The 25,995-nt window shown below is 42.5% G+C and overlaps 1 protein-coding gene and 1 non-coding gene across 2 annotated transcripts in view; one reads left to right on the top strand and one right to left on the bottom strand.

The window, feature by feature from the left end:
• USP13 (ubiquitin specific peptidase 13) overlaps positions 1 to 25,995 on the bottom strand; it is a 103,003-nt gene that overhangs the window by 66,023 nt on the left and 10,985 nt on the right. Inside the window, exons 2-4 of the mRNA XM_053918113.1 lie at positions 15,652 to 15,777; positions 9,272 to 9,332; positions 828 to 949 (exon numbers count right to left, since the gene is read on the bottom strand). Coding sequence (XP_053774088.1) covers positions 828 to 949; positions 9,272 to 9,332; positions 15,652 to 15,777 — 309 coding nt within the window. The remainder of the gene's footprint in view (positions 1 to 827; positions 950 to 9,271; positions 9,333 to 15,651; positions 15,778 to 25,995) is intronic.
• Positions 19,005 to 19,179, top strand: LOC112309590 (small nucleolar RNA SNORA81). The gene has a single exon (XR_002975277.1). It is a non-coding gene; the product is annotated as a small nucleolar RNA SNORA81 (small nucleolar RNA).

Raw genomic sequence — 25,995 nt, 5'->3', positions numbered from 1 at the left:
TACAGTGGCAGAGACAATACAGGAAATGAGGAAAGAACAGGAAAACGGTTAGGGACCCCAAAGGAACTCTGAGGCCACTTCCAGGATTCGAAGATCAGAGTAAAACAGAAGCTGGCAGCCTCCCACCACCACCACCACCCCCAGCTTTAAGTTCAGGAGGATCAAAGTCACACCACAGAATAAACAGGAAGGGAAGAGAAAAAAACACACCACTAAATCTAAAGTCTAATACCTAGAAAGTAATCTTAGTCCTCGTGAGGAACAAAACTGAAAAGCAGGTTCACGTTACCGCAGAGCTTCTGCAGAGCCGTGACGTGTCAATATTGGGTTCTTTTTATCATCGTACTGCTGTTGTTTCCACACTGGACCTCTTTTATCGTAACCCAAACAAAATCCTACGTTTCCAACATGCAGACGAGATAAAAATATAGTCGTTCCTCTGATCAGAAGACTAAATCAGAAGACTGATCGGAACGACTAAAATATAGTCGTTCCTCTGCAGCAGCCCCTGCACATCTTGGGGACACGGTTTGAAAAATCTAAGCAATAGACTGTGAGTCACAGGCAGCAAGAAGCCAGCCCCCCTGGAGGCAGCCAGCCCAAGGAGCCCAAAGCCCAAACAGCATAGGACATCACAAGCAGCGGAGGGTATTTGGCCCAAAGCTCCTGAAATGGAACGCTGATCGCCTTTTTATGCTTCTGTTCGTGCTCATTCTTCTCTCATTCAACCCGCCTTCCCCACCCCCAAGTCCACACACACCGCACACGCACACACCTGACACAGAGAGTCACGCGCATCTAGCTAGCAGCCGTGCACACTCACTGACCAGGGCAGGTAACTCCTCAATATTTGGTAGTGCTATTTCATAGTGGTCTGGGAATATAACAAGTTTGGCTTCATCTTCATATTCATAATCGTCGCTATTTAAATCGTCATCAGTATCTAGATCTGAGGAGAAAACAAAAACAAAGAACAAGACGTGAAGAAAGAACATTCCACACTGAGGGAGCACTCACTGGGAAAGCCAGAAATCCACGGGGAAGACAGACCAAGGGAATGACACTGACAACTCCCTCCTCCGACAGGACCAACCATCTGCCCCGAAGCAAGAGTAAAAGGCCTTTCCACTGGTCCTAAGTTATGAACACTTATTTATAAGTGACAGAGTAGTATAAAGAAGACTGAATCATATCATATAGTTTTACAGTGAAACATGTAATTCTTAAAAGATGTTTAAAGGAATATTGACTGTTCGTTATGATTTGTCGGGTGGCTGGCTCCTGCCTTCACGGGAATGAGTTGGAGTGTTCTTCCCAACACTGTAATATGGAAGAAATTACACGGGTTTCAGGGTGGATGAACCTAGGTTCAATTCTGGCTCCAAATATTAATATGACTTTGAGCAAGTCACAAACTCTCTAAGCCTCATTTGCAGAATGGAGACACTAACACTTATGTCGTACACTTTCTATGGGGAATAAATAAGAAACTATAGACAAGAGACCTGGCACAGAATAGGTCATCAGTAATAGTTTTTTTAATAGTATTATTAAAAAAAAATCTCAACCTCTGTCTTTCCCTCTCTGCCTCTCACTCCTCTTCCCCCCGCTGAGAGTTGCTGAGATATCACATGGTTCATCAGAGGGGGAAACTCCACAGTATAAACTGTCCTGCTGCCCCCGGGCTGAGAAGAATTTTCAGTAAGAAAGATGAGGTCCTCTGGACTATTGTTCCAAGCCACCGCCTCTTTGCTTGGCTGGCCTCTGGTACAGGTTGGGTGCAGGCTCAAGGAAATGCCTGCTCACAATATTTACACGGACATTTCAGCCTGGCGCTCACAGGATGCCAGCGCCCCAGGTCATGTTTGTATATTTAGATGTTTGGAACTATGGTGACAAAGAGCTCCCCAGCCACATTCCACTCACACACACACAAACCCACACATAAACAGGTACACAAGCACGGGCCCTGTAGATAGAAGTTACTTCACTAGACGAAGCAGCCAGCTGAATACCAAAGGGTCCAGACTCTGCCATTACCTTGTCGTTTGCCTCCAACCAAAAACCTAGTGTCTTTCTGTGTACAGCTCTGCTCTTGAATTCTCCAAAGGGAGAGCAGTTTTAAGTAGAAAATGAAATACAGCTAAAAGAGGCTAAACATTTTAATGGAAGATCCTAAATGACAAGAAATGCAGAAATGCAGAAAACAGAGAAACAAAAATGTTGTCGGCCATAAGAGGTTTGTTTCCCAAAAAACAATGTTAAAGAAGATTCTAAGAGTTTAAGAAGTAAGGGCATTTTGTTCAAGGAAACGATTCAAAGATGGTCGTTCTACATTACAAAAATTTGAACGCCTCAATAGGTATATCTATGTTATATGTTATATCTATAGCTATATTCTATGTTATAAAAATGTAAATGCCCCAATATCTATGGGATGGTGTTCAACCCAATAGACTATTATTCAAATGATATTTATTTAGAGGAGGTAGAAACATGAAAACGTTTATGCTATACTAATGCTAAATATACAAAACCATTTTCACTGTAAAGACAACTTCATGGAACTTATGCTCACAGACAAGAACTGGAAAGAAACCTGAGAAAATGAGAATACTAGGTGGGTGAACTTCTGTCTATTGTTACATTTTTCTTTATTGTATTGTTTATAACAATTTTAAGTAACGAAAGTACAAATCTCTTGTTGTTACACATAGATTCAGCTTATATAACACATTATGCAGGTGTCTCTTTACCATAGGAACCGTGCTCACTTAATGCTGATTCAAATCTTACCTGGGGAGAAACAGTGATAAACCAAGTCCAAGAAAATCCCACCCTGACATTCAGTAGCTCTGTAATGCTGGGCAAGGTCTTTCCAAGTTCGTTTTTCTCAAAAGTAAGCGAAGGATAATATTATCTACTCCACAAGACTGCTGAGAGGGTTAAACAAGGTAAGGGGGTAAGGCACCTGGTATGGGACCCGGCAGACCTCAGGGGCTCCACGGACAGCAGCTGCCATCACCCTCATCATCACCATCACCGCCTTCTCTACACTCCTGGCTACAGGACCAAAAGTGCCTTCCTTTCCTTTAGGTCGCCCAGCTCCAAAGCAATCCTGGGAAAAGTTTTAGGAATACCACGATACCATGTGGGGATCTGCCACGTGATCTGAATGTGGAGAATGTATGAACTTGGAACGCTTCCAGACTAAGCTGAAAGAGCAGGAACGGGTCGTATTCACCTTCCACGTCCCCAGCCTCTGCGCAGTGCGCAGCACACGCCACACACCCAGTAAACATCCCTGAGAGGAGACGAAGAAGTTAAAAACCCCACCACGCTCAGGAGAACAGCAATGCAAGAGCATTAAATGGGTTGCTATGGTTTGGGCTGTTTGTTTGTTTTTTAATTGATAACTGATACATGTTTCAAAAGAAGCAAGACCACTGTCATGAAAAAAAAAAAAGCAGAACTTTGTTGGGCTTCTCCACACCTCGTTTATAGTTTACTATACTTTCAGGGATCATTTCTATAGTTCGTTACTTTTATTTTTAATTCAATGGAATGGAAGGGGACCATGATCTTTCCAAACATCTTAATTCAAATTAGAGAAAGGCAACAGAGAGAATCTACACTCTTTTTAAGGGACAAATCTAAGGTTTTTCCTGAATATATATGACCCCACAATCCGAAGGATAAATCTATAATTTCCAAATTTTTCTAATTAGAGTCTCACTACCCCAAAAATATCTAGTTGAGAAACATACAGGGACCCCCAACTTCTCCCAGCAATCGCTTCCCATCGTGGCTAGTAACTGGTAATTCCTGCCCTTTTTCTAAGTTTAAAAAAACAGGTAGAAAAAAATACCACTTCCTCGACTCTACCTCAATGAGCCTCTCAGGTCCCTGAGAGAAGTGGCTGAGGTCACACCCATTTCCAGGAAGTAGCCTGCCCAGACTACGAAGCAGCACAGTGAGGAATGGATTCTATGGAAAACCAAACCAAGGCTCTGTGTCCAGCTCAGCATTCCCTCGGCCTGACCACGCTGACTTCAATCTGTGTGTTGGGGGTGAGCAGCCTGCCTGCCCCAGGGTTGTGCCATCCCACCAACCATCTACCCTTCACGGAAGGTGCGGGGGAAAGCCTGTGAGCACAGACCCTGCTTCAGAAGGAAAGGCAGAATGGAACTCCCCGGGGCCTCTGGTCACGACAGGCACAGGTGAGCTTTCCAATCAGCCCCATTCCTGGCACTTTCCCCAAATGCTCTCTTATACAACCTGTTTCTCATCAAGTGGAAATGCCAAGGCTAAAGCTCAAAAAAATGGAAAGTAAGCTCTCTGACTTCGAGGTAGCTCTTTGAAGTCCCAGCCCACAGATACAGAATAACCTAACTCATTCACTCCTGTTTATGAATGCTGGGGGGATGGGGCACTTAACAAAAATTTGAATATTTAACACTACTTTTATGACATACCAAAAATACAGTATTCTTATGAAATGCATTAGCAGTTATTTAGACACTTATACACATTTGTAGCTTTATTGTAAAAACATGTAAGATTAGGCCAGAGTCACCTCCCAAGTGCTGGGTTTTTCTTTAACGATCCTAGACTCCCTTACATCCACTCCTCTCCTGTTTCATAGAACAGTAAGTATTATATCAGCTTATTTCTAAAATTCACAATGTGTCATACTGTTGTAAGGTATCTTTCTATAATAGTGCCCCTTTCTCACTTGAAACATTCACGCAGAGCTACCCACACTTTCTCAGGTCACAGCATCCCAGCAATTTTTATACGGCAGCAGGAAGCCCCCCACCCCCAAAACTCCTCACGTTCTGTTTATTTAGTTAGTAGCTGGGTCCAAACAACTTAATGATTATTTATATTCTAATGTCTTAATAGCCATTTGAAAAAAATAATGCACATAAATTGAAAGAACAAAATGTTCTTATTCATTCTTAAATAACCACAACTCCTTGCTCATGGGGTGGGTGCACCTGTTGGGCACTACACAGCTTCTTTTTGAATCAGTCTGGAAAATGCCTCCCTTCTTCCCATTCCACATTTATGTTCACCTGGTACTAACCTTTTACCATAGAAACCACCAAAAACCAGCTTCACAAAGAGATGAAGTCATTGAAAGGAATACTCGATACTCTCACAGTGAAAATACATGAGCTAACAGTTCATGCAATGTTCAAGCATCACTGTGTTGCCTTAAAGGGTTAAAATATCCCGAGTTACACCTGTGAGTCTGTTGCAGCACCCCATGGTGTCTCAGAGCACAGGATGGGGATCAAAGTGTTAAAGGCTCACCACTGCCTGCAGGGAAGAGTCTACAAGCATGGTATACCTATAGCCTACCACTGAAAGAATATAGAATATATATAAGGATATACAAAAAGAAAATACTGTTGGTCTCTGGGGAGACTAACCAAGGAGCTGGGAGACATGGAGGGGAGAGAAAGAAATTTGCTCTTCATTATACAGCCTCTTATAACTTTGCAATTTTAAGCTTTCTCTGTGGGTTATACATTCAAAAAAATATTTTTAAAATGCCAAATGCAAAAAGAAGTATAAAATGTAAATGATTCAGAAGTTACCCATAGTGTCATTGTTGGTAAAACTTGTATACACACACACACACACACCCCCCAGCAAAAACTAGAGCTGAGGGAAGGATGCTCAGCTGTGGTTTCCCTTGATGAATACCAACACAATAGGCAGGTAACCTGACTGCTGAGGGCAGGATGGTGCTCAGGAGACTCGGGGTAAGCCACTGAGCACCAGCTAATGGCCTCAGTTTCCCTTATAAAATCAATACTGAAGGTCATAACCGACTGGTTCAATGGTTTCAATGTGACTGCTAAACCAAAGGAAGAGGAATTATTCACTAGTCATCAGGTGAATGTGGGAAAAAGCCTCTCTCCAGGAGAAAGTATTAGTCATCTGCATGAGTTTTGGGAAGAAGCAGAGGCATCATAATTACATTTCAATAGCAGTGAGAGAGTACTTTCTATTCAGACAAACAAGAGAGACTGCCAGAGAGTTCTGATTCTCTTCCTCTCCACGAAGAGACAACCCCAACGCTCCTTTTAGGGAAGGAATCTTTGGCAGAAGCTACTAGCTGCCTCCTGACATCCATTCCCCCCTTCTTGTACAGTAACAGGCTTTATTTAATGAAGCCAATTAACAGACTTTACTTTCCAGTCTCCTCTGCAGCACCTGGTATGGCCATGTGTCCAAGTTCTGACCAGAGACGTATAAACTGAAGTGTTGCTTAAAGATCTGTGAGAAGGCTGACAAAAAAAAAAAAAGTGACTCCACTAGGAGATTAGATTTTTGGCCTTCCCCCTTCATCTTTCTTGCTTTCCAAATGAGGGTGTGATGGCTGGAGTTCCAGCAGCCATTTTTGGACCATGAAGTAACCATGAGGTTAAAAATCACAGGCCAGCATGGAGAGTAAAGCAGAAACATGGGAAGACTCTAGAGTCTAACGGAACATGAGGCTGTCACATAAGCCTGAACTTGCTGCTTCCCCATATCCTCTACATGAGAGAAATAAACAACTATCTTGTTTAAACTCACCAGTAGTTTAAATTTTCTGTTACATAAGCCATGTGTAATCTTAATACAGCCCTTCACTGCAGTTCATTTACAGGCCACACCAACTTGAAGACAGAGCTGTGATCAGCGTGAAGAGGGAAAAGTGCCTGCCACTGGAAGATGGGCAGCATCAGTTGAGAGGGCTGTAAATGAGGGCTTGCAAAAGCAAATTCTTGCTGGGATGAAGTAGCCACATAAATTTGTGATGCATCCAGTATAAGATAATAGAGAGAAATGGGCTGGGGCAACCCCCAGAGTGCTAATGAGGTTCAAATTTAACTTTGAAAACAAGTGGTACAGCCCAAAGAGGACATTTTGCTGCGCTGTGAGTTTTAGGCACATCTTGTGTCTCCGGAGATATGGAATGTTGGGGACACGCAGAGCGGTCTGTAGGGGAGGCCCACCTAAATGGGCTGGTGGGTCAGCGCTCTCTGAGAGCAATGAATGGGGTCCACGCAGAACACAGCACAAAACCTTAGTGCTTACCTTTGGATTAATTTTTAAAAACAGTTACTTGACACTATCATCTACCACAAATGATCACTAAAGAAATCAAACCCCAAAGTCTTCTGAGTAAAAGAAACAAGGTTAAGGGCAAGATGGAGAATCACAGCAGGAAGAAACACCAGCTTTGTGACTGTCTCCAATGGCTTTACTTTTCAAATGATGAATGTGCCTTTTCATTTCAACAGTAATGTACCTTTGTTATGGAAAAAATGAAAAACAGAGAAGCAAAAAGAAGAAAATAAGCCCTGGCTGGTGCAGCTCAATGGATTGAGCGCGGGCTGCAAAACAAAAGGTTCCAGGTTCGATTCCTAGTCAGGGCATGTGCCTTGGTTATGGGCCACGTCTCCAGTGGGGGCCACGTGAGAGGCAACCCCACGTTGATGTTTCTCTCCCTCTCTTTCTCCCTCCCTTCTCCTCTCTCTAAAAATAAATAAATAAAATCTTAAAAAGAAAAGAAAAGAAAAATCACCTCAATCACTCCACCAGAGAAGAGCTACTTTTAACAATTTGGAATGTATTCTGCCAGACTCTTCAGACTCTCAGTCATGTGTGTGTGTGTGCGTACAAACACATATATACACATTTACATACATGTACGAACCTACATGTATAGATATGCATGCACATACACAGACATATCAATATTTACATATACAGGGTGGGCAAAAGTAGGTTTACAGTTGTTGAGTACATGAAACACACCATTTATTCTTGGATTATTAATTATTGTATTATTTTCCATACAAACAACTGTATACATGTATATATATATCGATGTATGTATATACATATCAACATACATATACATGTATTGTGTATACATATATGTGTGTGCAAATGTTTTTACCAAAATGAAATTATAATATGCAAATGATTCTGAAATACCTTTCAAACAATAATCCCAAGGCATTTGGGGATTTAAACTTGCTTGGTCAGACATCAGCAAACTGCTTTTTCTCCTGGGAAAACCCTATCAGAAGCTTACTATGACATACGATCATGATAACATGACATCAGAAACCAGTACTCATTTGCACAGGCAAAACCAGCTCTTCTGAATGAAGGAGACAGAAAATCACTGTTAGTCAAACACCACAGCAATCACGGTTGCAAGCAAGGCCCACTGATGGATGATAAAATTAGTGAATAAACCCTTGAGGAGAAACAAGGTATCAGCACAGTTTCCAAATATCACTCCAACACATTTATTAATTACACTGTAACTTTACAGGGGCGAAACCCTGCAGAAACATTTAACCTCACCAGCCTGAAGACATCGTATCTCGTGCCCCTGCTGTTATGCACAGGGGCTTACGTCACCCCCTGGTACACTTGCCAAAAATGTATAACCTCAGACTTATTATAATGAGGAAACACCAACAAAACCAAGTTGAGATACATTCTACAAAGTAACTGATCATTACCAAAAAAAAAAAAAAAAAAGGCAACTGGCCACCACTCTTCAAAAAAGTCACAATTAGCCCTGGCTGGTGTGGCTCAGTGGATTGGGTGCAGGCCTGTGAACCAGAGGGTCGCCAGTTCAATTCCCAGTCAGGGCACATGCCTGGGTTGCGGGCCAGGTCCCCAGTAGGGGGTGCGTGAGAGGCAACCACACATTGATGTTTCTCTTCTCTTTCTCTCTCCCTTCTCCTCTCTAAAAAAAATTAATAAATAATTTTTTTTAAAGTCACAATTATGAAAGGCAAGAAGAGAGTGAGGAACTATGCCAGATTAGACAGATAAGGAAGCACGACAACTAAATGCAACATGGGATTCTGAAACGCGAAAGGACATCAGTGGAAAAAGTGAAACCCCAATAAACTCTGTCGTTTGGCTAATATTAAAAAAAAAAAAAGACATGAAACTGGCTTTTCTTTACAAGCAGTGGGAAAAGAGACCAGAAGCAGAATCACAATCGCTCCCCAGTGACTGCAGGCACAACGGCTTCGCTGCGCCAGCCCTCCGAGAGTGCTGACATCCTCCACCACTCAGGGAACGTGAAACGAGTCAGATCATCTCGAGTTAACCTGGTTCCACTCATCCTTAACTTGCAGAGCAATAAGCCACCTGTTATTCCAAATCAAACACACGCATGCACACGCACATGTGCACACACACAAAATCTAGGCACATTAGTGATAACTATGTACATTACCTAAAAAAATCTTGGAATTCCTCCTTTTTGGTAAAGCTCCACCAGATGCCCCTTTTACCTTCTGAAAAGAAAACAAGACATTGTTAAAATGCATCCCATGGAATAGAGGACTGAGGGGGGTGGAGAGGGGGGCAGTAAATCTCAAAGGTTCCCAGGTTTTATAAAAGTCCAGAGGAAATATTCAACCTGGATTCGAGATTCCAGGATAAACAGGAACTTGACCCAGGTCAATGGAGGTAAGCGAAGGGCAATGCTATTGTTCCACCTGATTATTTTCACCAAGTTATAAAGAAAGCACTTCTGGAAAGGGAAGTGGAACCAGGCATCAAAGTGAAGTAACGAGTAGATGCTTCAACTTCAAGTCGGCACATCCTCCCAAGGGGCTGGAGTCCACGCCCAATGCGGGAGCTACTCTGGAGGATGCTGGCCCCTGCTACCTGCAAGGTCCCCGGTGGCTGGGCCAGGACATGCCCAACAATTACTGTTGAAAGGTTTAATAAATATCAATATATAGTCACTGATATTCTGGTCATATTACATATCAATCTAACCTCCCTAAACATTTCTAGAGCACCACCCAATGGCTGGCTACATTACCACCCTAAGCTTCGTGCAGTTTCGACCTATCACAGAAATCCCTGGCAGCAACAAAATGAACGCCCATCAAGTGTTCCTGCAAAAGACGTCATTCATTACCCTCTGACACTCACACAATAAATCTGACTCTCAAACAGGATTATAAAAATGTTTGTTTCCAAGGTCAAAACAACATGTCCACCTTGTACATTCCTTCAGCTAACAGGAAAAGAGCACGTTTCTGACACACGGGGGGGTGGGGGTCAAACCCCGGCACCTTTTCATGTGGACACGTGTGACGGCAGCATCAGGGCCTTGCTGCTTCTTTAGTCCATGCTGTTATTAGCGCTAAGTCTCTTTCCTACATTTTACCATGTGGCATTGAAGACTGACTCATCTCTGTGATTCTCACATGATGTTTTTATAGCTTCTACTATAAGTTTATAGTTCACATTTGAGGACTGTGAGACTCATCGAACACTTCAGCTCAGAAACCTGTTTCTCCAAATACTAATGCCAAATTCATGTCACTCTCTTGGAACCCCTCTCCTCCCTGGTCTCTGAGCCTCTGTTCCTCTCCCCTCCACTTACCGGCCTCAAAAAGAGATCAAATAAACCTGTACCGTACACACATTTAACAATCCTGGAGATCACTTCAAATGTCTCTACAGAAGTTTATGGCATCCTTCCTTCAGACTTACCGACTTCAACAACGACAATAAGGAGGAAATGACAGTTCTTCAGGAGGTGCAGGATGGGGGCAGAGACAGTCACGTAAGAAGAACAGCAGGCCTGGCATACAACAGCTGCTCAGCAAGCATTTGCTGGATGGATGGTGAATGGATGGATGACGATGATGACCAGACAGATGGATATGCTGACCACAGGGAATGCGACCGGTAAAAGAGGGGTAGGAGTAGAAGTAAAGCATCCCAGACAAACAAACACAAAACCCTGTACAAAGGCGTAAAGTCAGTGTGTTCCAAAAAAAAGAAGTGGTTTGCTGTGTCTAGCGCACAAGGCTGGTGGAGTAAAATTGAGGGTTAGAAAGGCTCCGTGGGCCAGATCACGGAGGGCCTTCTAATCACGTGCAAAAGAGCCTGGACTTCATCCTGCAACAAAGGGAGAGACGTCAGAGATTTAAGACAAGATGCACAGATAACAAGCATTTGGAAAGTGCACTCAGGGCACAGCATGCAGACTGGGTAGATGGAAGGCAGCAGGTTTGAAAGAAGGACACTAGTCAGGGAGCTAGAGTGTAGTCCTTTTAGGGGCTAATGAGCACTCAGACAGGAAGAAAGGGATGCAGAGGGCAGGGGGACTTCAGAGCTATCTGGGAGCCCCAGACAAGACTTGGTCACCAACCAGTCATGGAATGAAAGCAGGATCCAAAGGATGTCTAGGTCTCCAGGATTCAAGACAACTCTTTGTTCTTTGAGAAAGAGGATAGATAACTCATTCAGGCTGGGCACAGTGAGTTTGCAGTACTTATGAGATGCTTCGAGTAGAAAAAGCCAGGTCAGAGTCAGATCTTTGCCTCTGGGAAGATATTGATGAGGGAGTCATCAGCTCAGCGGCAGTGGTTAAACCAACAATGTACATGACAGTAATGAAGAAGAGCAGCTTTCAGAGAAGAGACAGAAGGGTCAAATGGAAACCTAGGTAATGCCATGTCTGAAGGGTAAGTGAAGAAAGCAATGCTAGGGAAGGAAGGTGAGAAAGGGCAGTCAGAAGGCTGAACTCAACGGGAGGTGCACCAGAGATGAGGAGAACAGAAAAGTTTTTAAAGAAGCTTTTGAAGGATGGGCTAACGGAGGACACTTGGGAAATTCTGTGGCAGGTTCTTTTGTAAGGTGGGAGAAAAAAGCCAGAAGAGGGAGCGACTGGGCATATCGAAGGGAGTGGAGTTAGTGAAGGAGCAGGTAGGAAGAGACAGGACAGGACGACAGAGAGAGCAAGCTTTCAGCTGAGATGGAGGAACTGGATGCACCTGAGTTCCCAAGAGGCAAGAAAGGAGTTCGAAGAGTTGCTGTCCAGGGGTCCCTGTTTCCTCCATAAGTACGAGGCAAATTGTTTTCTGAGAATCAGGAGGCAGGGAAGCATCCAAAGTCTGGAGCAGGAGACAGTACAGACTCGGTTTGCTCGGCAAGGACAGGGCCCAGCAGAGGGGGAGGGCCAGGAACAGGACAGGGTCCCAGACCCCATGGCAGTGCGGGATTCCTAACTGTGTGGCCTGAAAGCAGAGAATGATACCACTGGGGATCCTGGCTGGAGTTCTGAGGGCAGTTAAGGAGGCAAGACAAGGGGATAAGGGTCATCGAGGGTATCGGTGATAAGAGAATGTTCAAAGTCCTGGATCCCAATTGATGAGCAGGCTAACCAAACAGGGGAAGTGGCTGCCCGGAAAAGCCACAGGCCTGAAGGTGTCAAAGAGGGACAACAAATCAAAATAAATGAGTGGAAGAGCCAAACCAAGAAAGGGTTGTGATCAGAGAGTGAAATACAGGGCCAGGCAGAAGTAAGGCCTGTGTGAGTGTGGTTGGCAGGGTAATGATATGACTGGAATAATTTATAGCTTTACTTTGAACATTTCACCTAAAATGTCATATGGTGTGCTTGAGTGTGATATTGTGTTACAGAATTACATGCTTATGATTTTGTACTTAAAAAAGGGGCATTATTTGTGCTGGACCCTGTATTTAACTTAAAATTTCAGACACAGAGCTAACTGGACAAGATTACCAGCATGCTACAGTTCTGGCACTAACTGCGTGACTGTGACCGTGAGCGAGTTATTTCAAGTCTCCAGGCCTGTTTCATTCTCCCCCCCCCCCCGTCCCACACTACCCCCCACCCACAGTTCTGCAAAACTTCCATCACTTGATACTAAGAAATATGTGGCACAAAGAGGACTTCACAAGAACTGCTATGCCCCAACTAACAGGAGTAGTAAATGTAAATCATATAATATTAAGCCAACATTAGATTATTTTAAGGCTAATCACTGGGGTTATGGCTTATCTGACCTCTTGGCCTTTCTTCCTCCTCTTCACCCTACTCTCCCTACCGTCTACTTTGGGATCTCTCCTCACTGTCCAAAATTCAAACAGAGGACATGTTAAGTAGGCTAGGGTGACAGAGTCGATGCATTTCAAATCAGCACTCATGATTTAGAGCAGTGATTTTCAACTGGAGCGCTGCAAGAATTTTTAGAACATGCAATACCTGACTATTTAGTCAGGGGCACTGACCTCTTTTCCCTTAGATTGTCAAAGAATAAGAAACGACAAAAGCCAACACAACCATACTGTCTGGTGTGAATAAATCAAAATTATACCTATTTTTTGTAAGATTGGCAAAAAATATATATTTTGGCGTGCTGCAGAATTTTAAAAATTAGTTTATGTGTGCCAAGAGATGAAAAAGGTTGAAAATTGCTGGTTTAGAAGATCCAGGATAATCTACAAACTATTAGAACTAAAGTGAAAGTTGAACAGTCTGGCTAAACATAAAATCAACATTTGAAAATTAATAATATCCCCAAACACCACCAATCACCAATTAAAATGCATAAAAAATAAGACAGCAGTTATAGTAGTTACAAAAATTACGGAGTACCTTTAAAAAAGCTAACAAAATGTAAGCTCCTTTACTGAAAGTTACAGAATATTATTGAAGGACATAGAAGAGCCGTGAATAAATAGAAAGGTATGGCACGTTGAATGGTCATTCAATAAATATTTCTGAAGCATCTACTCTCTGCTGGGCACTGTTAAGTGCTCAGGACACAGAAGGGAACAAAACAGACAGAATTACCTGCCCTCATGAAACTTATATGATGATGTGCGCTATAGATTAATCACCAGGTTGAATGTGATCATAATCAAAATCTCAACCGGATTTTTTAAACTAGATGAACTGATTCCAAAATCCATATAGAAAAACAAATGTCTAAACTCAGAAAAGTTCTGGGAAAAATTAACATGGAGAATGTGCTTGCACTATCAGATATCAGACTTGTCGCACCAATGCAGGGGCCAAAAAATAGGCAATAAAATCAACGGAAAAGAACTGAGCCCCCAAACAGATCCATGTGGTAATGGCAAGTTAAAATATAAAAAAGATGGCACTCTGCCCTGGCTGGTGTGGCTCAGTGGTGTGAGCACCGGCCTGCGAACCAAAGGGTCACCAGTTGGATTCCCAGTCAGGGCACATGCCTGGGTTGCTGGCCAGGTCCCCAGTTGGGGGCGCACAAGAGGCAACAACACATTAATGTTTCTCTCCCTCTCCCTCCCCCTCTGTCTAAAAATAAATAAATTAAATCTTTAAAAGAAAAAAAAAGATAGCACTACAAATCATTGGGAAAGACTGCACAACTCTAGTAATAGTGGGACAATTCAACATAGAAAATACAACGTAGATTCCCACACTTCACAGAAATGTAAGAATAAATTATAGATGGATTAAAGACCTAAAATGTTAAAACACACATGTGTGCACACACATGCACTTCTCAAAAAAGAAAAGCATCAAAAGAAATATCTTTATGGCCTTAAGTTGGAAAACAATTTCTTAGACACTATACAAAAAGTACAATTTATAAAAGTTTAGTACATCAAAATTCAAAACTTCTCTTCTACAAAATAATTCACAAAGCAAAAAGTTTTTTTTATCCAGAATGTGAAAGGAACTAAATAAAACTTAACAAAAAGAAAAATCCATTGAGAAATAGGCCGAAAATATAAATATGCAACTCAGAGAAGAGAAAGCCAGAATGGCCCATAAACATAAATAAAGAGTTTCAACTCTCACAGAAGGAAATGCCAAGTATTTCATGCTACTTCCCAACCATTAGATGGGCAAAATCAAAAGTCTGACCAAGCGTTGGTGAGGCTGTGGAAAACCAGTTCACTGCAGATGGGAGTTTAAATTGGTGCAACCAATCTGGGGAAGAATTTCTCAGTATCTAGTAAAAATAAGGATAAACGCACCCACATGCCAACATTACCACTTCTACATATATTTCCTAAAAAAAACTTGAAACTGCACCCCCGGAGAAAAGGATAAAAATGTTAACTGTTACACTGTTAATAGAAGCAAAAAAAAAAGAAACAATCTAAATGTTCATCAATGGAACAAATAGAATAATAAATGACAATGTAGAATACCAAACAACTATTAAATTGAAGTAACTACATCCAAATGTATCACAACATGAATAGATTTCAAAACAATGCTGAAAGGGAAAGTTTTACATGGAATTACAAGTAAGAGTATGACAGTATTTATCTACATCTTTAAAACACACAATCATTCCACATATTGATGATGAATACCTACTCATAAATAGGAATGAGAAACAACAATTTCACAGCTATGGTTACTTCTGGGAGTGAGGGAAACAAAACAGACTTCAACTTTCAAGAAAGCTCTTTCTCTTGCTGAAAAAAAAAATGAAGCAAAAATACCCAAATATTTTTTATTTCTGACTTTTAGAATCATGAGTGTTTCTAATATTATTTTCTGTACTTTTTTTGTATTTTTTTACTTTACTATTTTTCCATCAGTCAACTCATATCTTCTTAATTGGAAGCTGAGGTTCAGAGGAAGGAAAAAAATAAAACTGGTTAAGGTAAGATTTGGGGGACTCTGTGAATTTCTACAGAGAGTCCTGTTTCTGTTTCCCATCATCCGAGAATCAGGAGTTACGTGGGCACAGCACAATCTCCACGCGACAAACACAGTAAGTAAGACAGTGGCACAGGACGGACATCAAAGCAGGTCTCCGAAGGTGCATCTCTCACCTCTCGCACGTGTCTTTTCAGGTGCATGTATACACTCTGTCCAGTTTTTCGAAAATGTCTTTCAACGTGTTCCCTTCCAAAGGCCAAAAATGTATTCATGCATACATAGAGTCCACCTTCAGAATTCTAGAAAAAAGAGGTTACACCATTAGCCAAGGACACCTTGCCAAGTAGTCTAGATACAGAGAAAGGGAAGGGGCAGGAAAGCGAATGATGAAGACAAAGCCTGGCAAAGGCCATCCCGCTGTCACAGTCATCTGCAGTGACTCCACAGACATCCACAGTGGCAGCGTCCCCCTCACCCTGGGTGCCGGGTGCTCCTTGGACAACTGAGCATAGGGTCATAGCAGCAAGGTCCTCAAAGGTCCTGGGAAGTAAGCATGGGTGTCTGACACTCCATGGGGGGGGGGGTGGTAAATGACAATAAGGGACAGAAGGAAGTTGTCAATGATTCAACTACCCTCACAGCAGGCGTTTATCACGGTTACTTCCTCTCTTGTCAGGGCAAGTCTCCAGGAAAGAGTGTTTACACCCTTTTAGCAGGACAGAGTTCTTCAAAGATATTGTTCCCTTCCTCTGATGACACATGGTATTTGATAGTACCCATGAATAAAGTGTAACAATTTAATACATAAATAATAATTTAATAAGTAAATGCTAAAGGATGGAGTCCTATAATAATCATAGATATCAATACACATTATTGCATGCCTGATATGTGCCAAGAGCTTTACGTATATTATTTCTGATCCAAACAACACTGAAAGCTGCTTATTATTACTTCCATTTTACAGGTTTTTTTTAAAAAAACTAAGGATGTCATTTGTCCATGTTCACTCAGCTTGCAAGTGTCTGAGGTAAATTTGAACTTCTTTCTCTTTTTATCCCTCCATGCAATATTTCAAATATTATTTAATTATAGGCATATTATTAACATGAACAGTCAAAAATATTGTTTGCATTTTAGATACTTGATTTCCATCCCAATCTCCTCTCTCCTTTTCTCTCACTCGGCCTTACATGCTTCTCTGTAAACTCAGCATCTAAAATTAGCCCCGTTGCCTCAGTGGAGTGGATTTTTATTAAGATCCTGTTTGTCTCACTGCTGTAATTTTTTAAAAGTTCTTAAATAACTGAAAGAATTGCCAACAAACACCTATCAAAATTCCTTACATTGCATTTTTTTTAATTTTTATTGAATTTATTGGGGTGAAAGTGGTTAATAAAATCTTGTAGGTTTCAGGAGTACGATTCTGTAATACGTCAGCTGTACATTGCATTGAGTGATCGCCACCCCAAGTCAGGTGTCCTTCCATCACCATTTATCCCCCCTTTGCAATTTCAAAACACACACTGATGCTCATTAGCAATATGAAAAATAATGTTTAAAGTCCTAATAACTCAAAAATTATTTTTCATATACAGCTAGTGAGCATTGGTATATGTTTTGAAATTGTAATTTTTAATAAAATTCTCCAACACTGTATCCATGGTTCATAAAGCAGACATAAAGGAGTCTTATCACAATGAGAACATTAGAACAGCACTAATTCAAACTCGTGCCTATTACTGTAGCATATACATTGCTAAAGTCAAGGGAAAAAAGGTATGAAGATGACAAAGAAAAAAGTAAAATGGTCTCAATTTGCTGAAGACATTACAGTTTATATGGAAAATCGTAAGGAATCTACAAACTACTAAAAATAACAACTGGTAAAACCAATGCATGAACAGAGCAAGGCCACGGGGGATAGGCTAACAGACAAAAATCAACCTCAATTTTATATTCCGGCAACAGATACTCTCAAACTAAATTTTTAAAACTTGACTATAAAAGAGCATCCAAAAAACTCAGAATTCTACAGCTTGTGCTTATGGATAAATTTTTCCCTTAAATGAGATCATTTGAATAAAATTAGAAAAGTTCTTCACACTACATTCACTTGATCAATATGTTAGGAAAATATTTTCAGAATACTTTTTTAAATAAGCATGTTCTTTTGCATAGTCATATCCTCAAGAAAAAACATATTACATCATCATAATGGTCAGTGATTCATTGAGCCCGTTAAATTGAGCACCACATATTGTGATTTAAAAAAAAAACACTTCCATTCTCTTCCAATAAAATGTAATTCTGTCCAAAAGAATGATAACCAGGAGATACACAGGGGAAAGAATGAGATTTACAACCAGAGGTCCTGAACTGCTACTAATTACCTTGTAGCCGAAGGCAGGTTGTTACACAGTCTCTGAGCTTCCGTTCCTACACCTGCCTGTAAACAGACATACCAATAATTCCCACCTCCCAGGGTTTCATGAACCTCAAAGAAGATGAAACACATTCTGTGCTGTAATGCATCACATAGGTATTGGTAATTATTCACTGCAAACTAAAAGTTCTTTGTATTACATGCATCTCCTATTATTTCAATTAGTTTATAAGGGGGGAAACAGCAGATAGAAGGAAAAAGTGAATCTGACAGCCACTCAGGCTAGGGGTAACAAATATTAATCTGTCAGAAAAATACATTAGGCAACTAGTAAGAAACCAGGAAATTACCAAGCAGCAGAAGAAAAATGTTTAAGTGTAGAGTAGCTATACAATGTAAGAGTTTATAATCTCTAAAATAATCATTAAGTCTTTGCTAATTTCATTGCCAAGTGTTTTTGAATTACTAGGCAATTTGATAAAAAACTTTATATACTAAACATCATTCTCAGTTCCTGGAGTCACTTGATATTGTTACAAAGTCCATAATCAAACAGAAAAACGCTATGGCACTCACTCAGAGATGAACGCCCCACACCGGGAAGAGTTCCATTACAAACCTCCACAGGCATCTTCGCCAGGCGCACGGGCTGCCCTCTGAAGCCACGTGTGCCCCTCTGCTAGCAGCTCTGAGATGGGGAGACCACCCAGGGAACTTGCCAGCAGTTCTAAAAACTCAGAACACACTGAGACAGAACACACTAAAAGCTACCTCATACAGAACAAACGCCCCAGTCTAATGATCTACATTTTCTCCCCTCTTGCCTTTTTAATGTCTAAATATTGGCCCCATACGGCAGTTTTTGCCACATACACAGCCAATACTCCCTGCCACGTACAGCTTCTTTCACTAATGGTGACAAGTCTACGCTGACACATCTCTCCCAATTCCTCTGTGACCAAAGCACAGAGAAGGGTTTATAGCCTGGGATCGGAGATAAGCTGACTGACTCATAAGTTTTCCGAACTCTCAACCTCGTCCTCTCATTAACCAGCCACAACCCCACTAAAATCACTGCTCCCGAAAGCACCCAAAGCACTTGCCTCGATGGGGCCAACAGTGCAGCCAGAAGTCAGGCAGGACTTCTGTGTAAGCACTGTGCTAAAATGCAGAAACGAGGATCACAGCCTGGCTTTGTAATAACTCTAGCAGGGTACACGCAAGGAGAAAAGTGACCGCACTACATGGTCAAGACTGGGGTGGACCTCTGTCTTCACGTCCAGTGTCCTCTGTCTTAAGACTTGGTGTAATATGTCTTTAGAAGAAAATAAAAATGAAACAATTTTGTTTTAAAAAATCAGGCAGATTTACAGAACTATACTAACTAACAGTGAAATACAACTCAAAGAATAAGAGGAAAGGACGTAAAATGATGCTGTTTCTAGGTCACGGTGGTAGGGTTAAAATAGATTACAATCAGAATTCATATGTGTTGAGTTAACTTTTGAAATAAGTGGTAGCATAACAATGGAGATTCCATGTGAATAACAATGGAGATTCCAAAAATATATTCATTCTATATGTCAAAAACATTATGTCAAGCCACAAAAATCACAAAAATAAGGGGGAAATCACTAAAAAAAGTTACTGGTCAGTTAGACTCCAGTACAGAGGAAAATTAACCTAGATCCACATCTTACACCAAACACTGTAATAAGGTCCAGACAGATCTAAGAGATAGCATTTTAAAAACTAGAAAAGAGCAGAACAGCATATTTATCCCCCTTGCGAAGGGGAAAATAACTTCTGGCCAAGAAAACAGAATCGCAAAAGAGATGGTATAGTTGAGTATAAATATTTAAACACTAATGAACAAGTTTTACAGCACAAAATACAATGAAACGATGAGAAAACCAACAACAGAATGGTGAAGATGTGAAATACAATGAAGAAAAGCTTACGTGCATTCTATGCAAAGTTGATAAAATCACACACAGGATGTCAACATCCACTTTCGACTTGGTAAGAGTCTTTTTAAGATTGTTTAGTCTTACCTGTGAGAAAGTACTGAAGTCAGATCATCACATCCTCACCTCCTGAAGTACGCACATTAAAACACTCTCAAGGTGAGTATATAGGCCTACTAAACTAGCAAACGAGAAGTATCATCACCGCACAGCCTGGAGCCACAGAGAAAGTCTATACATCTAATCCCACAATAGAAATCAGTTCGTCTTTCTGTGGAGCAATAAAACTACTTCTTCTTTGGGCACAGACTGCAGGAACCTAAAACAAATTTTAAAAGAAACAATTTGTTCAAAAATATTCATGGATGCACTGTTTATAACAGGAGAAAGTAGCAATGGCCCCAGAGGAGCCAAGAACCTGTGGCACAGGAACACAACAGAACACTTTAATACTCCTTGCAATGACGAATTTATGACTTGTGTATGATGTGTATAGAACACGTGCACAGAACTGCACATAATGTGCACAGAAAAGTAACGTTCACGAAAAGAGAACACAGGCCGGTGATGGACGAGGACAGGGAAGAAGGGACGGTGAGGGGTGTCTGCGCACTGACAAAGACCCAAAAGGAAAATGGAATGTGACAAATGGCTTTAGATTGACTTAAGTCCTTGACTGTGGGGCCCACAGCCTCACCTCCCGTTACCTCCATGTTTGGCCTAGAGTGCTGTTTCTCAAACGAATGCCGTGCAGGATGAGGTTGTTTCGTTCTGCTTCTGTTCGTTAGGGAAGGGTACAGGGTCCCCATACACAGGACCAGTTCCCAGCTCCGGCCAGATGCAAACTTACACATCAAAGTCCCCCAGACCCACCTGGGTCTACATCCTGTTCAAGCAAAGTAATCCACTGCTCAAGCACTTGGATGTGGCTGCAAAGTCAGGTTGCTATAGAAATTTGTAAACACTTTCAATGCCCGTACCTGTCTCTTGGCACCAGTCAGCTGGCTACACTTTGAGTAGCACTGGGCGAGAACCGAGTGAACTGCCGGATCCTAAGAGTATCTCACTGTCAGGAAAGCATTACCTCAAGGACCTTTGGGGGCCCAGACCAGGCCTCGAGCCTTCAGAGCAGTGCCACCAAAGCCAGCTACCCATCGCATTGTCTGCACAACAGAAGCCGCTCCCCAGATCCCACACCTGTCACCTGTCCACCGGTCCACCTGCCGGCCTCTGCCCACCACCAATTCCCACATCTCCCCGTTCATCTGTCTGGGCTGACAATCCTTAACCCCAAACTCACTTTCAGTTCACAACTGTTAGAATCTCGCTATTTGAAATCCGCAGCTGTAAGAAACCCAAGCTTCCTCCATTTGGGGCCAGTTGCTCCTGGAGAGCAGGAAAATTGTATCACATGCATTACTGAATTCCCAAAACCGTGTCTGGGACAGAGCAGGATGGAACGAACATTCACGGAATGAATGGCAGGTTTTGTGTCATTTGTCTTTCTTTCTATTGCACAGTTTAATCTCTCAAATTCATCCTCACTGCCCTTTTCTTAAATAGTGCCTAGCACAGGCTCCATTTCAAGCCTTCGGCATGACTCAGTAATGGGGATCATCAAAAGAAAACTGATGGTCATGCACAGAACACAGCCTGAGGCACCAGCAGAAATACTAGCTTTTCTGGTTTGTTTGGCTGAAGTCACATTCTTAGCAGCTTGGACACTTGAACCCACTGTTCCAGCTCTTCTACCTTCTGCAACTGAGCTCACATGGCTCTTTGGGACAGAGGCTGCCGTCTCCACCTTGGACCCATATCTGGCTCCTACTTTCAGAGAACACCCAGCCCAGAATGGCCAAAGGGTGTTTCTCTGCGTGTTCTCAGCTAAAGAAGATTCTAATTATCATTTTCATCATGCATTAAACAGAAACTTGATCGAGATGCAAAGACTTTACTTAGAAATAAAATCACAAGGAAGTCAAGAAAGACCACTCAGGCCCTGGCTGGTGTGGCTCAGTGGCTTGAGCACCAGCCTGCAAACCAAAAGGTCACCAGTTCGATTCCCAGTCAGGGCACATGCCTGGGTTGTGGGCCAGGTCCCTAGTAGGGGGAGCATGAAAGGCAGACACACATTGATGTTTCTCTCTCTCTCTCCCCCTCCCTTTCCCTCTCTCTAAAAAAATTAATTAATAAAATCTTTTTAAAACAAAGAAATACCACTCAGAATTTCTCTGAAGCTTTATAATGATTTGCTTTGAAAACTTCTCCCACTCATGATCAAATGGTAAAAGAGCAGCATTACAGAAGCCTATGCATTATTTAAACCCACTCTCCAATGCATTTCAATATAGATATGATATATCCATAGCCATTTATTTATTACTTTACAATGTAGTACCCTACACACTATTTAGAAGTAACATCGAGGAAGAAGTTACCTTTTATTATACTGCCTGCCATTTAAATGAATATTAAAAACAATGGTGAATATAAAGGTCAAGGTTACAACATGTTTCAGAGTAGCCAGTGAACAGTCATTTTAAATAAAAATACACCACACTGTCAATCAGGAGGTGTTCAGAGAACTTTGTTTACCATGGCGTGTTCTAGGAGACCAGCCTCCGCTGGAAGTCAGGAAGGGAGAGTGAGCGGCACGCTCAGGAAACAGAGCTGCTGCGGAACACTTGTTTTTAGAACCACAGAGCAGTGTGGTAAACAAGCGGTCATCGCCACAAAGAGAAACATGACATAGGCAGACGGAGTCACAGCAAAGCCTCGTACAGGGCAAATCACACACTACCGCCCCGCAAGACTGCGCCCCACACGCTGCTGCCAAAGGGAGACAAAAAGGAAAAGAACGTGGTATTTTCTAGAACAGTGATTTTAAAAAGAAAAAGAAAACACATTAACTAAATTAGGTGCTTGTAATAGTGAAAGGAAACAACCTGAATGCCCAATAACCGATTTGTTTAGTAATTTATGGCACATCCGTGAAATGTAACAACACTCTTGGGCCACTTAAAACTGACTTGTGATGAGCATTTATTGATAGGTATTTCTGAGTGAAGAAAGCAGGTGACAAAACTGTGTGCGTGCTGTTACAACCTACGTGACACGTACGTGCTGCATGGCATGAATGTCATCTCAGCATGGGGACACAATGTGGGATTTGTTTTCTTCACGTTGTCTTCTGGCATCTTCTAACTCTTCTCCCAGGATACTAAACTTTTCCTCAATTGAATGTATTTAGAACCAAATGTGTGGACGTGGAATAGAACAGGCAATCATTCAAATGTTCCCTTTTCTTCACCCAAGCTCTTCTTATGCTTTAGCAAGACAACTTCACAGCTCTAAGGTGCTCCATAGTCTCATTACTCAAAGTGAAAGTACGGTCTGAAATAACTAAGAGATTAATTTGAAATGTGTAGCCAAGAAAATTGGGGAACACACAAGGGAAAGAGAGGCGATGAGGACGGTAATCTCAGGGAGGCAGACTAGAATGTGATTACAACGGAAAATGAAACAAATCGAGGACGCTGTCCCCAGCTGGATGCCACCAAGCTTACAGAAGGGGGATGGTCTGTGTGGGGTCTGGAAAGGAAGCTGTGACAGAGAATGAGGCCATGCTGTCGTCTCCAGGGGTGAGAGAAGTTGGTGGGGGTATGCAGCAGGAGTTTATGCAGCAGAGAGAGAGACCAACAAGCAAGGTTTGTGCCCTGATGATATGTACATCCTAGTAAGAAGAGACAGAAAACAAACAAGACAGAGAAGATCATGTCCGGCAGAGACAGAGTGACAGAGAAGCTGGAGGGAGGGTGGAGAGACAAGAGGGTAGGAGTCATTATGCAGCCCAGGGGGTGGGGGTGGGAGGGGTGCAGGAATAGCTCCAGGATGAGGGGCCAGGTGAGCAAAGTGGGAAGAGCACCTGGCTAGACCAAAAAGCATGTGCAAAAAGGCCACAGCTCCAGAGAAAGCTTGGCTACATCCTCAAAAACCAGCAAGAAAGGCAGGATGCTAGAGTCATGTGAGGGGAGGAGGTAGCGGGATGTGAGGAGGACAGGTCCCCAGAGGCCAGCAGAGGTGGCTCCAGGGCCTGAGAAGAGCTGGAGCTCCCACCCAGTGGGATGCAAAGCCATTGGAGGGCTTTACAGTGGGAAGTGCCACAATCCGACCTCCATTTTTAAAAGCTCACTCTGGCTGCTGGGGAAGAACTGCGGGGGAGGGAGTGTCAGGAGAACGTACGGCTACAAGGCTATTACATATTGTAGACCCACCTGCCCAATGCAGAAGTCGCGGGACACACAGGAATGTTTAGATCTAAATTAGGTTAAATTAAAAGTTCAGTTTCTCAATCACACTGGACACATTTCCAACTGCTCAATGGCCACCTGTGGCGAGGGGCTACCACACTGGACAAGGCTGATACGGCACAATCCCCTCACCACAGAAAGCTTGTCAGACAGCCCCTGTCTCAACAAGGCAACGTGGTGGCTTAGCCTGGGGGAGGTGGCACGGGGAAGAGTGAAGGAGGCTCTCAGCAGAGATGGGCAAACTTGGGCAGATTCAGGACATAATTTTAGGAGACAGCCCATAAGCCTGGAAGATGGATTAGAAATGGGGCTGTGTAGAAAAGGGCCAAAGCAAGGACAACTCCTAACTGTTTTGACTCATGACTTCACAAGACTGCCCACTGCTCTCTGCTCAATCCTTGCTTTCATGAAGCAGCCATCTGCCTATTAATTCAGCCTTTCGGGTACTTCCATATCTGAATGGCAGATATGAATATTCCAATGTAAAATCCCCAGCACATTCTGGCTTCTAGAGCAAAACAAACAGACGACGGTTTTTAAACACAAAATTAAGCGCTTGCAGATGGGAAGCAAATGTGCGATAAGAAAGTAAAACCGGTTGCAGATCAAGCGCAGCCAGGACGCAACCCGCAGAAGGGGAAACGCAGAGGAACGCACTGTCCAAAACAGGTTGGAGCTCAGCAGTTGACCAGTAGAAATGAACTACCAGATACGGTATTTGCAAAATCAAAAATTTTGGTTTCAACAGAAAATCCACTGAAATAAACTTGTCTGTAAAGCTAAAGAGAAAAGAGCCAATGCATATCATCCCAAGAAGGTGTAGGCCTCTCTGTGGGACACATAAATCATACCGTGGCCATGACATGTTAAGGAAAAAACAGAAATGTTACTGCAGTAATGGTTCTTCCAGCTTGCTCCAACTTGGAGGTCTTCCTCTCTGCAGAGGCCTCCTGCGCCTCAGAGCGGCAAGGCTAAAGGCAGTGTCCAAACAGCTAGGTTTGATAAAATATAAATGTACTGTCCCACTGAGGCATCATTTATTAACTTCTTTCCGAAGTATAAAACCAAATCCTTGCTCTGGGTATTTGGAGCAATGAGGACGCCGCCACCCAAATTGCTGGGGCAGCAGGGGTTCCGGGGGGGGGGGGCATGAAGAGCCGCTGCTCTAATGCTCACAGCGCAAGTGGGCAAGTTGAAAGTTGGCAGAGGATGAAGACACTGAGGTGAGCGTCTGCAGCGGCACTAAAGGAAGCCATACTGCACAGAAGTTGTTCCCAGCTTACATCCAAAAAAAACCCAATGTGAAACCACCTTGTCAAAGGTAAAAGCCTTTCACAGTCATGGCTTATTATTTTCTAAAAGAGAGACGCTTTTTTTCAGGATACATCTCTCCTGATAAACTACATTACACCTGAGGATTCAGGTTTCCATGCTAACCCATAAAAGCCCGTCACACGGAGCTGCACTTGAGTACGAATAACAGCCCTGAACTGAACTCAGTTCCCCCTAAGGGGGCCGGCGTACACCCTGGTCCGAGGTGTTCACTGTAGGGCGTGGAGAGCCTCCCTCGGAATTACCAAGTATAGCATGTCTCTTTGGCAAAGCCAAGACCCTATAAACCCCACTTCACCCTCTTCTCAGATGGCTCCCTCCCATTTAATTCCACTAACAAGACAGGTAGCAATAAGTCACGTTTAACGGGCAGCCGTGATTACAACTGTGCACAGCGGGTATAACAGAGAGAAGCAAGGCCCAGAGAAATTAAGTAAAATTAAGGTACTTGCTGAAGTCATATTGCCAGTAAGTAGTGAAAGGGTGCAGAGATTTGGACCCAGGCCAGTCTGACCTACCCCC

Source organism: Desmodus rotundus, chromosome 2 (assembly GCF_022682495.2).
Source record: "Desmodus rotundus isolate HL8 chromosome 2, HLdesRot8A.1, whole genome shotgun sequence".
Classification (NCBI taxonomy): domain Eukaryota; kingdom Metazoa; phylum Chordata; class Mammalia; order Chiroptera; family Phyllostomidae; genus Desmodus; species Desmodus rotundus.
This window is presented reverse-complemented; position numbering and strand designations above follow the sequence as displayed.